At 46.0% G+C, this 15,302-nt stretch overlaps 1 protein-coding gene across 3 annotated transcripts in view; it reads left to right on the forward strand.

Annotated features, from left to right (window-relative positions):
* mtmr1b (myotubularin related protein 1b) overlaps positions 1–15,302 on the forward strand; it is a 73,066-nt gene that overhangs the window by 28,684 nt on the left and 29,080 nt on the right. For all 3 annotated transcript variants that reach the window (XM_067997274.1, XM_067997275.1, XM_067997276.1), the window contains 4 exons: positions 6,237–6,320; positions 7,878–8,027; positions 10,877–11,065; positions 11,516–11,701. In XM_067997274.1, coding sequence (XP_067853375.1) covers positions 6,237–6,320; positions 7,878–8,027; positions 10,877–11,065; positions 11,516–11,701 — 609 coding nt within the window. The remainder of the gene's footprint in view (positions 1–6,236; positions 6,321–7,877; positions 8,028–10,876; positions 11,066–11,515; positions 11,702–15,302) is intronic.

Raw genomic sequence — 15,302 nt, forward strand, 5'->3', positions numbered from 1 at the left:
GGACGGACCACCCGGCATCGGACCACTAGGCACCGGACACGACAACGGCAAAACACCAAGCCCAGTCGACCCTGCAAGGTCCTCCTTACTAACATCTGGGGACTTGTGCCAAAATTGGGAGAGCTGTCCCACAGACTAGTCAAGCAACAGCCTGACATAGCCATACTCACAGAATCATATCTTTCAGCCAACGTCCCAGACTCTTCCATCACCATCCCTGGGTATGTCCTGTCCCACCGGCAGGACAGACCCACCAGAGGTGGCGGTACAGTGATATACAGTCAGGAGGGAGTGGCCCTGGGAGTCCTCAACATTGACTCTGGACCCCATGAAATCTCATGGCATCAGGTCAAACATGGGCAAGGAAACCTCCTGCTGATTACCACCTACCGTCCTCCCTCAGCTGATGAATCAGTCCTCCTCCATGTTGAGCACCACTTGGAGGAAGCACTGAGGGTAGCAAGGGCACAAAATGTACTCTGGGTGGGGGACTTCAATGTCCATCACCAAGAGTGGCTCGGTAGCACCACTACTGACCGAGCTGGCCGAGTCCTGAAGGACATAGCTGCTAGACTGGGCCTGCGGCAGGTGGTGAGCGAACCAACACGAGGGAAAAACTTACTTGACCTCGTCCTCACCAATCTACCTGTCGCAAATGCATCTGTCCATGACAGTATTGGTAGGAGTGACCACCGCACAGTCCTCGTGGAGATGAAGTCCCGTCTTCGCACTGAGGACACCATCCAACGTGTTGTGTGGCACTACCACCGTGCTAAATGGGATAGATTCAGAACGGATCTAGCAGCTCAAAATTGGGCATCCATGAGGCGCTGTGGGCCATCAGCAGCAGCAGAATTGTATTCCAGCACAATCTGTAACCTCATGGCCCGGCATATTCCTCACTCTACCATTACCAACAAGCCAGGGGATCAACCCTGGTTCAATGAGGAGTGTAGAAGAGCATGGCAGGAGCAGCACCAGGCGTACCTAAAAATGAGGTACCAACCTGGTGAAGCTACAACTCAGGACTACATGCATGCTAAACAGCGGAAGCAACATGCTATAGACAGAGCTAAGCAATTCCACAACCAATGGATCAGATCAAAGCTCTGCAGTCCTGCCACATCCAGTCGTGAATGGTGGTGGACAATTAAACAACTAATAGGAGGAGGAGGCTCTGCAAACATCCCCATTCTCAATGATGGCGGAGTCCAGCACGTGAGTGCAAAAGACAAGGCTGAAGCGTTTGCAACCATCTTCAGCCAGAAGTGCCGAGTGGATGATCCATCTCAGCCTCCTCCCGATATCCCCACCATCACGGAAGCCAGTCTTCGGCCAATTCGATTCACTCCACGTGATATCAAGAAACGGCTGAGTGCACTGGATACAGCAAAGGCTATGGGCCCCGACAACATCCCAGCTGTAGTGCTGAAGACTTGTGCTCCAGAACTAGCTGCGCCTCTAGCCAAGCTGTTCCAGTACAGCTACAACACTGGCATCTACCCGACAATGTGGAAAATTGCCCAGGTATGTCCTGTCCACAAAAAGCAGGACAAATCCAATCCGGCCAATTACCGCCCCATCAGTCTACTCTCAATCATCAGCAAAGTGATGGAAGGTGTCGTCGACAGTGCTATCAAGCGGCACTTACTCACCAATAACCTGCTCACCGATGCTCAGTTTGGGTTCCGCCAGGACCACTCGGCTCCAGACCTCATTACAGCCTTGGTCCAAACATGGACAAAAGAGCTGAATTCCAGAGGTGAGGTGAGAGTGACTGCCCTTGACATCAAGGCAGCATTTGACCGAGTGTGGCACCAAGGAGCCCTAGTAAAATTGAAGTCAATGGGAATCAGGGGGAAAACTCTCCAGTGGCTGGAGTCATACCTAGCACAAAGGAAGATGGTAGTGGTTGTTGGAGGCCAATCATCTCAGCCCCAGGGCATTGCTGAAGGAGTTCCTCAGGGCAGTGTCCTTGGCCCAACCATCTTCAGCTGCTTCATCAATGACCTTCCCTCCATCATAAGGTCAGAAATGGGGATGTTCGCTGATGACTGCACAATGTTCAGTTCCATTCGCAACCCCTCAAATAATGAAGCAGTCCGAGCCCGCATGCAGCAAGACCTGGACAACATCCAGGCTTGGGCTCATAAGTGGCAAGTAACATTCGCGCCAGATAAGTGCCAGGCAATGACCATCTCCAACAAGAGAAAGTCTAACCACCTCCCCTTGACATTCAACGGCATTACCATCGCCGAATCCCCCACCATCAACATCCTGGGGGTCACCATTGACCAGAAACTGAACTGGACCAGCCATATAAATACTGTGGCTACGAGAGCAGGTCAGAGGCTGGGTGTTCTGCGGCGAGTGACTCACCTCCTGACTCCCCAAAGCCTTTCCATCATCTACAAGGCACAAGTCAGGAGTGTGATGGAATACTCTCCACTTGCCTGGATGAGTGCAGCTCCAACAACACTCAAGAAGCTCGACACCATCCAAGATAAAGCAGCCCGCTTGATTGGCACCCCATCCATCACCCTAAACATTCACTCCCTTCACCACCGGCGCACTGTGGCTGCAGTGTGTACCATCCACAGGATGCACTGCAGCAACTCGCCAAGGCTTCTTCGACAGCACCTCCCAAACCCGCGACCTCTACCACCTAGAAGGACAAGGGCAGCAGGCACATGGGAACAACACCACCTGCACGTTCCCCTCCAAGTCACACACCATCCCGACTTGGAAATATATCGCCGTTCCTTCATCGTCGCTGGGTCAAAATCCTGGAACTCCCTTCCTAACAGCACTGTGGGAGAACCGTCATCACACGGACTGCAGCGGTTCAAGAAGGCGGTTCACCACCACCTTCTCGAGGGCAATTCGGAATGGGCAATAAATGCTGGCCTCGCCAGCGACGCCCACATCCCGTGAACGAATAAAAAAAAAAAAATGTCCGATCAAACAAGAGTCTGCTGAAGATTTGTTGGTATCTGTTGACTGTTAGACGTTCAGATGTGCTGTAACACTGTGCTGGCTCTAGTACCACTGCTGGAACAAACCTACTTTCCTCTCGTATGAAGTGGCTATTTTACTTTTACTGGGAAAATCGCATTTTATACAGGCGGTAAGAATGCTGACCTCATACAATTAAAAGTAGGACTTGGTGATCGGAAACTTCATGAAAGAAAAAGTCTTGGCAAATGAGATTTTCAAACAATAGGCGTTTTGAGAAAATTTGAGTAGTTATGAACCGTTTCAAAGAACACCTATTCTTGTATTATTAAGATCGGGTTAGCATCATACTGAGGACAGGAAAGTATTGGGTTTGAATCTGATGATTCATTCAGCTGTGTCTCTTTCTGACCGATAAAAGAGGCATTGTTGTTTAGGGTGTCGGGGGGTGGGTGAAGCAGGGACTGGGGAGTGCTCGCCACTCTGCTGCAGTTCGCTGTTCTGCAATGTAATTTGAGATCAGTGCCGCACTCAATAGCCATTTAGCGCCTAATGGTGACAGAGCACAGTTGTTCTGCAGAACTGTATGATGCTATCAATCACTGGAAACACAACCAAAATGTTTCATTATAGAGTAAGATGGCCACTGCCAGCCCCCCAGCGGCCCAGCGTCATTCCAGTGCTCCCAGGGTTTAGGCCCTTCCTATTGCAACACTATCCAGATGGCAATTAGTGGTGTTCTTCCGAAACCTATCATTTAGCTTCAAAAAGAATGAAGGGCATGTGAAATGGATTAAAAGAAACATGTATGAGCTATAAGGGCCATTGGGTGAGGGAAAACAGCTGTACTTTTGTCCTAAACGGCCTAATTTAGTTCCAGGTACATTGAGTTACATCTAGTCTACAGCATAAAAACAGGCCATTCAGCCCAGTGGCGGTGTTTATGCTCCACACGAGCCTCCTCCCTCTCTTTATCTCACCCTATCAGCATACCTTTCTATTCCTTTCTCTCTCATGTGTTTATCTAAATGCATCTATGCTATTTGCCTCAACTACTCCTTGTGGTAGCACGTTCCACATTCTTATCACTCTTTGGGTAAAGAAGTTTCTCCTGAATTCCCTATTGGATTTATTAGCAACTCTTTTATATTTATGACCTCTAGTGTGACCACAAGTGGAAACATTTTCTCCATGTCTATCCTACCAAACCCTTTCATAATCTTAAAGACCTCTATCAGGTCACCCCTCAGCCTTCTCTTTTCTAGAGAGAAGAGTCCCAGCCTGTTCAGCCTTTCCTGATAATTATATCCCCTCAGTTCTGGGGTCATCCTTGTGAATCTTTTTTGCACCTTCTCTAATGCCTCTATATCCTTTCTATAATATGGAGACCAGAACTGTGCACAATAGTTCAAGCAGATTGTGTTTGTCAGTCATAGTTCTTTGAAGTCTGGCTGTAAGAGCGGTGAAGCAGCCACCTTGAATGTAAAATTGATGCTCGTCGGGTAAAGCAAAAATTGCAGCACATCTGTGTAGCTTAAGGGAAGTGGATAGGCCCACTGAAACTTTACTCGATGCTCTGCGTGACTAACATTAAATCACAAGTCCTGCATGCCTGAAGGGTCAATTTACCTTTGTGGACATTTTCATTTGCAAGAACTTAATTGTTGCGTTTAAATAGAATAACGTGGGACAATTTTCTCAAATTGTGGGTAATGTGATCCTTTGGTGATCCAAGTTTTCCATGGTATTGTGTTATACACTCTTTTAGCAGATAACCAATAAGCAGTAACCAAGGAATTAAAGCAAACACAACGATCAAAAAACATAAGAAATAGGAGCAGGAGTAGGCCATACGGCCCCTCGAGCCTGCTCCGCCATTCAGTAAGATCAAGGCTGATCTTCTACCTCAACTCCACTTTCCCGCCCTATCCCCATATCCCTTGATTCCATCACCTGACGAAGGAGAAAGGCTCCAAAAGCTTGTGATTTTCAAATAAAACTGTTGGACTATAACCTGGTGTTGTAAGGTTGCTTACATTTGTCCACCCCAGTCCATCACCGGCATCTCCACATTATATCGATCTCAGTCTTGATAATGCACAACGACTGAGCATCCACAGCCCTCTGGGGTAGAGAATTCCAAAGATTCACAAACCTCCTGAGGGAAGAAATTTTTCCTCATCTCGGTCCTAAATGGCCGACCCCTTATCTTGAGATGATGAACCCTAGTTCTATACTCCCAGCCAGGGGAAACAGCCTATCAGCAACAACCTTGTCAAAAGCAAAATACTGTGTATGCTGGAAATCTGAAATAAAAAGAGAAAATGCTGGAAAGACTCAGCAAGTCAGGCAGCATCTGTGGAGAAAGAAACAGAGTTAACGTTTCAGGTCGATGACCCTTCATCAGAACTGGAAGAAGTTGAAGATTAAGTCGCTTTTAAGCAAGAACAGAGACAGGGGAAGGTGGAGGGGAGGTAGGGGAGGAAAGAACAAAAGGGAAGGTCCCTGATAGGGTGGAGGGCAGGAGTGATTAAATGACAAAAGGGATGATGGTACGAGGCAAAGAAGGTGGTAATGGGACAAGTAAAGTAACAAAAGATGGGTCTAGAGGAGCTGAAAATGGCAACATCAGAACTATTGCCAGCACCTGCTGTCCGAGAAAATGGGAGCAGTGGTTATGATCTGAAGTTATTGAAATGAATGTTGAGTCCGGAAGGTTGTAAAGTGCCTAATCGGAAGATGAGGTGCTGTTCCTTGAGTTTCCATTGAGCCCTCTAAGAATTTCAACCCTGTCAAGCCCTCGAAGAATTTCAATGAGATCGCCTCTCATTCTTCTAAACTCCAGAAAATATAGGCCCATTCTACATAATCTCTCCTCATAGGACAACCCTCTTAAGCCAGAAATCAATCTAATAAACCTTTGTTGCACTCCCTCTAAGGCAAGTATATCCTTCCTTTAGGTAAGGAGACCAAAACTGTACACTGGAAAAAACACGCTCACTCCCTGCTTCTCATCTGACCATTTTACCAACCAACACACGAAAAGGTTAAAGTTCACATACGTACACCGTGCGGATATGAATACTGAGATCACCCCCCCAATGACGGTGTCTATTACTCATTTTTTATTTACTAATCAAAAATGCAATTGGCTACATCTAGATTCCCAATTTAGCCGCTAGTGGCTAATGTGTTGGACAGCACTGCTTTAAGTCGCGTATCGTATGTTTGATCATAACGTGTTGTCTCAGTAAATTGATGTTTTCTTTGTTCCCGCTTAGCCACTGTTTGCATTGAAGTATAAGGAGAACTTCCCTGTTCAGGGTTGGAAAGTGTATGATCCAATTGCAGAATATAAAAGACAGGTGAGTCATTGTGAGTCATCACTGTTTCAGTGTGAAGCACATATTATTTCAACCTGATTTACTTTTTAATGTTAATTTTACAAAGTTTTCTCCTCTTCCAGCACGTGAGCTATAGATGGGAATGAGTGGATGTCAGGTTCTGCCTTTCCCACCTTTCCTTGGTCCTTGGGATTTGGGAAATATTGGAAAGGATGCATTTATTGCTGTTTCCTAGAACCTAGGGATGGTTTATTAGATTAAAGGCACTATATAAATACAAGTTGTTGATGTAGGCTTGGGAAAATCATGGTGAGCTGTCTTCTTAGCGATTGTTAGGTGGCTTAATAGACCACTTTGGAGGGCGAGTCACCCATCTAGTGTGGGACTGGAGTCACATGTAGGCCAGACTGTAGGGATGGCAGGTTCTCTTCTCTGAAGGACATTGCTGAACCAGTTGGGTTTTTACAACAAATTGGAAGGTGTCCTGGTAATTTTTTTCTGGTGCAGGGCCGCAATTTACCAGGCTTATTGAAATCATGCGTGAATGTTGAAAGGGAAACTTGACATTAAAACTTCTTTAAAGTATAGATATATTGGTCCGAGAAATGCACCATCTCCTGTAAGTGGTGATAGTGTAAATATATTATTGTGCGCATATTTTTTTAAACTTCTGTAATTCTTGATTCCACAACCATAGAATGATACAGCACAGAAGGAGGCCAATCGGCCCGTTGTGCCTGTGCCGACTCTTTCAAAGAGCTGTCCAATTAGTCCCTCTTTCCCCACAACCCTGCAAATTTTTCCTTTTCAAGTATTTATCCAATTCCCTTTTTGAAAGTTACTATTGAATCTGCTTTCATCACCTTGCCAGGCAGCGCATTGCCGATCATAACCACTCGCTGCGTAAAACAATTTCCCCTCTGGTTTTTTTGCAGTGCATAGGAAGGAAAAACTGCAACGGTTGGCAATCTGAAAAATAAACATTCAGAATATGCTGGAAATGCAGAGTTAGTCAGTCAGCATTTATAAAGAGAAAGGACAGATGTGTGCACTTAATCAGCCTGAATCTGACATAGGGTTTCAGGTAGAGACCCAAACCTGTCTTTTCTCTTTACAGATGCTGATTGACCTGCTGTGTAATTACAGTATTTTCTGTTGTCTTCTTTTCCCCACAGTATATGTTCAGTCTCTGGGATTTAAAAAAAAAACGTAATATGGATCCTGCTCTTTTAGTAAGAGAGATTGGAGAAGCTGGGATTGTTCTCGTTAGAGCAGAGAAGGTTAAGGGGAGAATTAACAGAGGTCTTCAAAATTATGAATCATTTCAATAAGGTAAATAAGGAGAAACTGTTCCCACTGGCAGGAGGTTCGATAACCAGAGAACACAGATTTAAGATAATTGGCAAAAGAACCAGAGGGGGAAATGAGGAGAAATTTTAACTGAAATAAAAATAGAATTTGCTGGAAACACTCAACCGGTCCGGCAGCATCTGTGGAGGGAGAAACAGAGTTAATGTTTCAGCAGTATTTTGCTTTTGTCTTTTCAACTCTTTAATTCTTTTTTCTATTTTGTTACAGGGACTGCCCAATGAAAGTTGGACAATAACTAAAATCAACAGCAACTACGAGCTCTGTGACACTTACCCTCAGGTTGTGGTGGTGCCAACCAGCGTGAAAGATGACGATCTTTGCAAAGTGGCAGCGTTTAGGACCCGCGGACGAATCCCAGTGAGTTTGTAAGAGTGTCGTTTTCTTTACTTGATACTGAGCCTCGCTGGCATTGCCGGGCTGAGCCACTCCGTGTTTTGATAAATTGAAAAGCTGACGGACATTACTTTCATATGCCAGATGTAGGTCCTGTTACCCTTTTCTCTTTGAAAACTACGACTGCAGTTTTGTTCATGATTTTTAAAAAAACTAAACAGTACATTTTTCCTCCATTTTATATTAATTAATAACTGATGCTGGGTGTTTCTGTTTTCTTTAAATTTGTGGATACCTTCTTAAAAATGTCCACAATGTTTAAAATAAACACAATCACGCTGTGAAGCTTTGCCAAAAGCTGCCTCTTGTGACAATGGAAGCTCGCTCTTTTTTTTAATGGCTTTTGTTTTTAGTTATCGATTTTATTTTTTTCCCATCATGGTCACTTGTCTCTTCTGCGCTTTCCATCCCTCCTCTTCCCCCTCCCGTACTGTCATGATGTTTGTGTGGGTTTGAACAAGAGATCCAGCGGCTTCTCTTTTCAGCAGTGACTGCAAGCTGCTGCCACTGTTACAGAAAGCACCGTTGAGCTGAATCTTTGAATTAATAATCGCAGAGCACTGGAGAGAAAGCACTGTCTTTATGGAGTGGAGATTTGGGACTCGAACTGCAGCTTTAAGCTTCAGAAGGTGACGGGACCCTGAGAGTTATCATGTCTGTCAAACACGTACACAAACAAATGAGAATTAAATGGGCCGGTAAATAATCAAACCAGTTGGGAGAAATGGACAGAGTGTATGGTTAAAAATGGGTTCCTATTTGTTGGCTCCATTACAGTCTGAACAATTTAAAGGAAACTATGGGACCATCAAAGTTTTGTTTACATGAGTTGAGCCATGCCATAGTTTTGCTGACTATTAATTAGAGTCTGCGACTGCAGGAAAGATTGTCCAGGAAATGTGCGCACTATATTTAGTACAGTGATAATGAAATATTAACCTTCTCACTGTGGTTCAATCAGATTAGTCCTTCTTCCCCTGTCCTTTGAACAAATCTTCTCCTCTTCATTCCTACAGATAAAAATATCTTGCCTCAGGCCCTATATTTTCACAGAAACAACATGCTTCCACCTCTGCAACATTGCACGACTCAGCTCCACCCTCCGCTGAAACTCTTACATGTGCCTTTGCCAATCTATGCTCAGCTACTCCAATACACTCTCCTTGCTGATCTCTCGTCCTCCACCCTGCATAAACTCCAGCTTGTCTAAAACTCTGCCACACATATCCTGTCCTGCATTATGTCCCGCTTACCCATCACCCCATCCCTCGCTAAGCTGCACTGGCCGCGGCGTAAGTGCGCCCCGAAACGCTGCAGTGCAGATTCACCCCGAAGCGCTGCAGTACGGATTCACCCCGAAACACTGCAGTACGGATTCACCCCGAAACACTGCAGTACGGATTCACCCCGAAACGCTGCAGTACGGATTCACCCCGAAACACTGCAGTGCAGATTCGCCCCGAAACGCTGCAGTGCGGATTCGCCCCGAAACACTGCAGTGCAGATTCGCCCCGAAACGCTGCAGTGCGGATTCACCCCGAAACACTGCAGTACGGATTCACCCCGAAACACTGCAGTACGGATTCGGCCCGAAACACTGCAGTGCAGATTCACCCCGAAACACTGCAGTACGGATTCAGCCCGAAACGCTGCAGTACGGATTCGGCCCGAAACGCTGCAGTACGGATTCGGCCCGAAACACTGCAGTGCAGATTCACCCCGAAACACTGCAGTACGGATTCAGCCCGAAACACTGCAGTACGGATTCAGCCCGAAACACTGCCGTACGGATTCGGCCCGAAACGCTGCAGTACGGATTCGGCCCGAAACACTGCAGTACGGATTCACCCCGAAACGCTGCAGTGCGGATTCACCCCGAAACGCTGCAGTACGGATTCGCCCCGAAATGCTGCAGTGCAGATTCACCCCGAAACACTGCAGTACGGATTCGCCCCGAAATGCTGCAGTGCAGATTCACCCCGAAACGCTGCAGTACGGATTCACCCCGAAACACTGCAGTACGGATTCACCCCGAAACGCTGCAGTACGGATTCACCCCGAAACACTGCAGTGCAGATTCACCCCGAAACGCTGCAGTACGGATTCACCCCGAAACGCTGCAGTACGGATTCACCCCGAAACACTGCAGTACGGATTCACCCCGAAACGCTGCAGTGCAGATTCACCCCGAAACGCTGCAGTGCAGATTCACCCCGAAACACTGCAGTACGAATTCACCCCGAAACGCTGCAGTGCAGATTCACCCCGAAACACTGCAGTACGAATTCACCCTGAAACGCTGCAGTGCAGATTCACCCCGAAACACTGCAGTGCGGATTCACCCCGAAATGCTGCAGTGCAGATTCACCCCGAAATGCTGCAGTGCAGATTCACCCCGAAACGCTGCAGTGCAGATTCACCCCGAAACACTGCAGTGCAGATTCACCCCGAAACGCTGCAATGCAGATTCACCCCGAAACGCTGCAGTGCAGATTCACCCCGAAACGCTGCAGTGCGAATTCACCCCGAAGCGCTGCAGTGCAGATTCACCCCGAAGCGCTGCAGTGCAGATTCACCCCGAAACGCTGCAGTGCAGATTCACCCCGAAGCGCTGCAGTGCGGATTCACCCCGAAGCGCTGCAGTGCGGATTCACCCCGAAGCGCTGCAGTACGGATTCACCCCGAAGCGCTGCAGTACGGATTCACCCCGAAGCGCTGCAGTACAAATGCACCCCGACACGCTGTGGCGTAAGTGCGGCCCTGGGACGCTGCGGTATAGGTAAAGCCCTGAGCTTTTTCCACTTGTTCCTCAGGTTTTGTCATGGATCCATCCGGAAAGCCAAGCGACAATTACTAGGTGCAGCCAGCCAATGGTAGGGGCGAACGACAAACGATGCAAGGAGGACGAGAAGTATCTACAAACCATAATGGACGCCAATGCTCAGTCTCACAAGTTAATCATCTTCGATGCTCGGCAAAGCAGTGTTGCAGACGCCAATAAGGTGCTGATTGTGGAAGTTGTGTTGGGAGCAATAAAAATGGCTGTAAATAGACTGGTTTAAAAAATGCGCTTGGAATTATGAACGCCCATAAACCACTGTAGTAAATTCAGATTCCATTGCTTTTGTGTAATGTTTATTTAGGACGATTACCTGATTTAAAATTTCACCTCTCTGTAATATTCATTCTGTATGCTCAGTCACTGCACTTGGGGTAATGTAATTGGACATAAATTGAAAGTGTTGGTGAAGTGTAAGGGAAATATTTAAGTCGTGCTAGCTCAGTCTTGTCTTTGCCTTTCTTTATCCATTGATGAAAGGTCATCGACCTGAAACGTTAACTCTATGTGACTCTCTCCAGAGATGCTGCCTGACCTGCTGAGTGTTTTCCAGCATTTTCTGTTTATATTTCTTTATCCATTGTTATTTGCATATTTGTCACTTTTTTTTCAGGCAAAAGGTGGAGGCTATGAGAGTGAAACGGCCTATTCAAACGCTGAGCTTGTTTTCTTGGAAATCCATAATATTCACGTCATGAGGGAGTCTCTGAGGAAACTGAAGGATGTTGTTTACCCTGTTATAGACGAGTCCAAATGGCTGTCAAATATCGATTCTACCCATTGGTTAGAATACATAAGGGTGAGACACCTACAGTTCATTACTTACTTAAAACCACTGGACGTGCTGTTTCCTTCATGCTCATGTCCCTCTCATAAAATTGAATCGCACTTCAGGAAAGATGTGAAGGCCTTTAAGAGAGGGTGTAGAAGAGATTTACTAGAATGATTCTAGGGATGAGGGACTTCAGTTACGTGGATAGACTGGAGAAGCTGGGGTTGTTCTCCTTGGAACAGAGGCGGTTGAGAGGAGATTTGATAGAGGTATTCAAAATCATGAAGGGTCACGACAGAATAGATAGAGAAAAATTGTTCCCATTGGCGGAAGGGTCAAGGACCAGAGGACATAGATTTAAGGTGATTGGCAAAAGAACCAAAGGTGACATGGGGAAAAACTTTTTTACACAGCGAGTGGTTAGGATCTGGAATGCACTGCCCGAGGGGGTGGTGGAGGCAGATTCAATCATGGCCTTCAGAAGGGAACTAGATAAGTACTTGCAGGGAAAAAAATTGCAGGGCTACGGGAAAAGGGCAGGAGAGTGGGACTAGTTGGATTGCTCTTGCATAGAGCCGGCGCGGACTCGATGGGCCGAATGGCCTCCTTCCGTGCTGTAAACTTTCTATGATTCTATCCAACCAGTGCAATCTCTGGAAGGAGCTATATGGTATATAATCACAGGGGCAAAGTTTTAGACTGGAAATGAAGAAATGTGATGAAGTATTTACAGCGGTTAAAGTGGGAAACTGCGAGTTCTATTAGTAATTTCTTTACTCCCTCTCAGTTTTCTCCCCTCTTCTCTTGAAGCCCTTTTCTCTCTGTACCTTGCTCAAGTGGCTATCACTCATGTGTGAGCATTGACGGTGTACGTCACTGAACTATTTGGCCACAGCGGCATCACAGTCGAGTCTGACTTCCAGATGCCCACACACACCCAGCAGGACAGCGATCAGGAGCAGACAGCATTCTCCCTCCACCCCCATCCCCCCCCCACCTTTCCTAAGCTGAAGCACTGAGGACAATCTTGACCCTACAGCTTAGAGTTAATTTAGTAGCGACCTGGGAGCTCCTGATTTGTGCGGTTCAGGTACTGACTGGATAAAGCGGGGGCTCTGGTTTTATCAGTTCTTTAACCGGCGTCGGAAAAGAGAGATGCCAGCGTCAGGAGTGCTTAATCTGCAAAGAATTAATTTGTACTCTTCTGCCCAAACAGTGCAGTGTGCACTTGCTCATTAATGAGCAAGTGCACACTGCACTGTTTGGGTAGAGCTTCGACAAGAGCGTAAAACGGTCGTTAGCGAAACGGCCGTCCGTTATACGCCCCTCCTGATTTCACTTTCCATTTCTGTCGGCCCGTTTTACACCCCGCCCGATTTTTCTTTCCTTGACTGCGGTGGAGAATCGGTCGGACGATCTGCTATTGCCCGTTTTACGCCCCTGCCTAAGTTGTAAGTTCCGCCCCCTTCTGTGTTAAGCCCTTAAGGTCTGCCGTCAAGCTGTTGTTCACCCAGCTGGGGGAGGGATAGGAATTTTCCATGGCGTCAAAAATAATAAAAGGTACCTCGGGGTGGATAATAACCCCACACTTCAGTTGAGTGCACGGTATCAGTCTGTGTAAGGGAATGTAATTGGATCCTGAGATTGAATTGCAGCTTTGAACTCCCAGGTATTTATCTGTTTGAGAGAGTTTTCTGATGGCAATTTTCTGCAATTGTTAATGTCTTGAGTTGGAAGTTGTGAGGCTGAGGAAAGTCTCGGATCTTGGGTCTAAATTCTGATGGACATCAGTATTTTGTAATCAGACAGTCTTATAATTGAGACAAGTCTTGCCCGCGCTCTAAATTTTCACCGTTGAATCTTTGACATTGGAAATTAAAAACCTTTCTCTTTCTGTAATTTTCCAGTCTTTTCCCTTGTGTTTTTATCTTGAGAGAATGGGATGTCCAGCCTGCAGTCGCCTCTCAGGACTCCCAAACACTGCTCTTTGGTTAACACATCAGAACGTGTACTTGAGGGATAGGAACTCCTCCCTTTCTCTGTGTCCTATTCTTTCAAAGATGATTTGGCTAAGACCAGCAAATATATTCCTGAAGGAGGTCACGGGGTGACACGGCTATTTTATCTCGGGATCTCTTGGCTGCCACCCACTGGAATTAACTTCTTCCAAACGGAGAAGCGCTTTTGAGGTGTCACAGTTGCCCCAGTCAGCGCTGTGACTGCTTTTACTGGCTCCGATGTATCCAATATATGGAGCAATTGTATCGATTCCATCAGGGATATAACCATCAGCTCTGCATGTGCCATCGAGAAGGGGAGAGATAGAGATCGGGAATGCACCTGATTCACATTATGAATAAAGAATTAAACAAATGTCCTTTGTCAGCCCCCTTGTCAGTCTTCTGTAAACAGCACATCATATTGAGCCAAAATCATTTTCATTCTTTTTCTTTGCCCCACTTAATATGACATTCTAATCTTAACGCACATTGAGAACAAGCAATAACAGACTTAGCCACAAAGTTTAATTATATACTGATAATTCTACTTACGAATATTTACCATCAACGGTGATACCCTAGAATCATAGACATTTGCAGCACAAAAGGAGGCCATGCAGCCCATCCTGTCGGTGCCCTCTCTTTGCGAGAGCAATCTGAAGCTAATTCCACTGCCTCGCTCTTTTACTGGTGCTGCTTGGTAGGAAAGATATGAATGTTCTGAAATATTTAATAAAATTGAAAACTGAATGTTTTTTTAAAAAATGATATTAAATAGATGTGCACATCTGGCCAGTTTAGTTCTTGGTTTGACCTTGTAAGTTCTTTTATTTAAAACATAAAAGTTGAAATGAATTGAAGTATTAGATGGTTGTTTGAAATTCGGTGTCATTAACTGTTGGACTCCACTTTTGCTGTAGTTTTGTTATTGATTATCTGGTTGCTATTTATGTCATTGAATTGATCAGTTTCCTAATGTTCTTTGTTGTGTAAATCACTAGCATAAGCCATCTATATTGTTTTCTGCTGTAAGCCAACCAGTACTGTGCTAAAGACTGAACAAAATGATGCTTATTCATGTCGGCTTGGCTCAATTTTGTTGCACGTTCACCTAGGATTCAGGAAGTTGTGGGTTCAAGCCCCACTACGGACTTGTTAGACTCGAATTTTTGGAGCAAAACCAGACGGAGACGGAACTGCTGACCAAGTTAAAGTTTATTAGAAAGCTTTGTGCGCAAAGGGAGAGTGGTAAGCTCCCTCAAGCTCGCACCCAACTCTCAAAGGAACATCAGCACTACAAGCATATTGATACCTTTCAATAAGCAACACCCACCTGCTGTGAAAGGTGAGGGTACATGTTTACGTAACTACAGTGGGTTTCATTGGGTGGTATAGTCTGCCACTCACTTGTCAGGGGCTACCTTGGGTCGTCCCGTGACATTAAACATCTCACATTCCTGAGGAGGACCCTTATCAGTAAACACATAAGTCCCAGACATTGAGACTGCACGGAGGGTCTTCACAAAGTCCTGATCAGCTCATCCCTTACTCCCTTTTGTGCTGGGGTGACCTTGGAGAGATATCCACCGCTCCTCCATAATCATCCGAAGTAAGCTGGTTAGGATAAA

This window comes from Heptranchias perlo, chromosome 15, assembly GCF_035084215.1.
Source record: "Heptranchias perlo isolate sHepPer1 chromosome 15, sHepPer1.hap1, whole genome shotgun sequence".
Lineage (NCBI taxonomy): Eukaryota > Metazoa > Chordata > Chondrichthyes > Hexanchiformes > Hexanchidae > Heptranchias > Heptranchias perlo.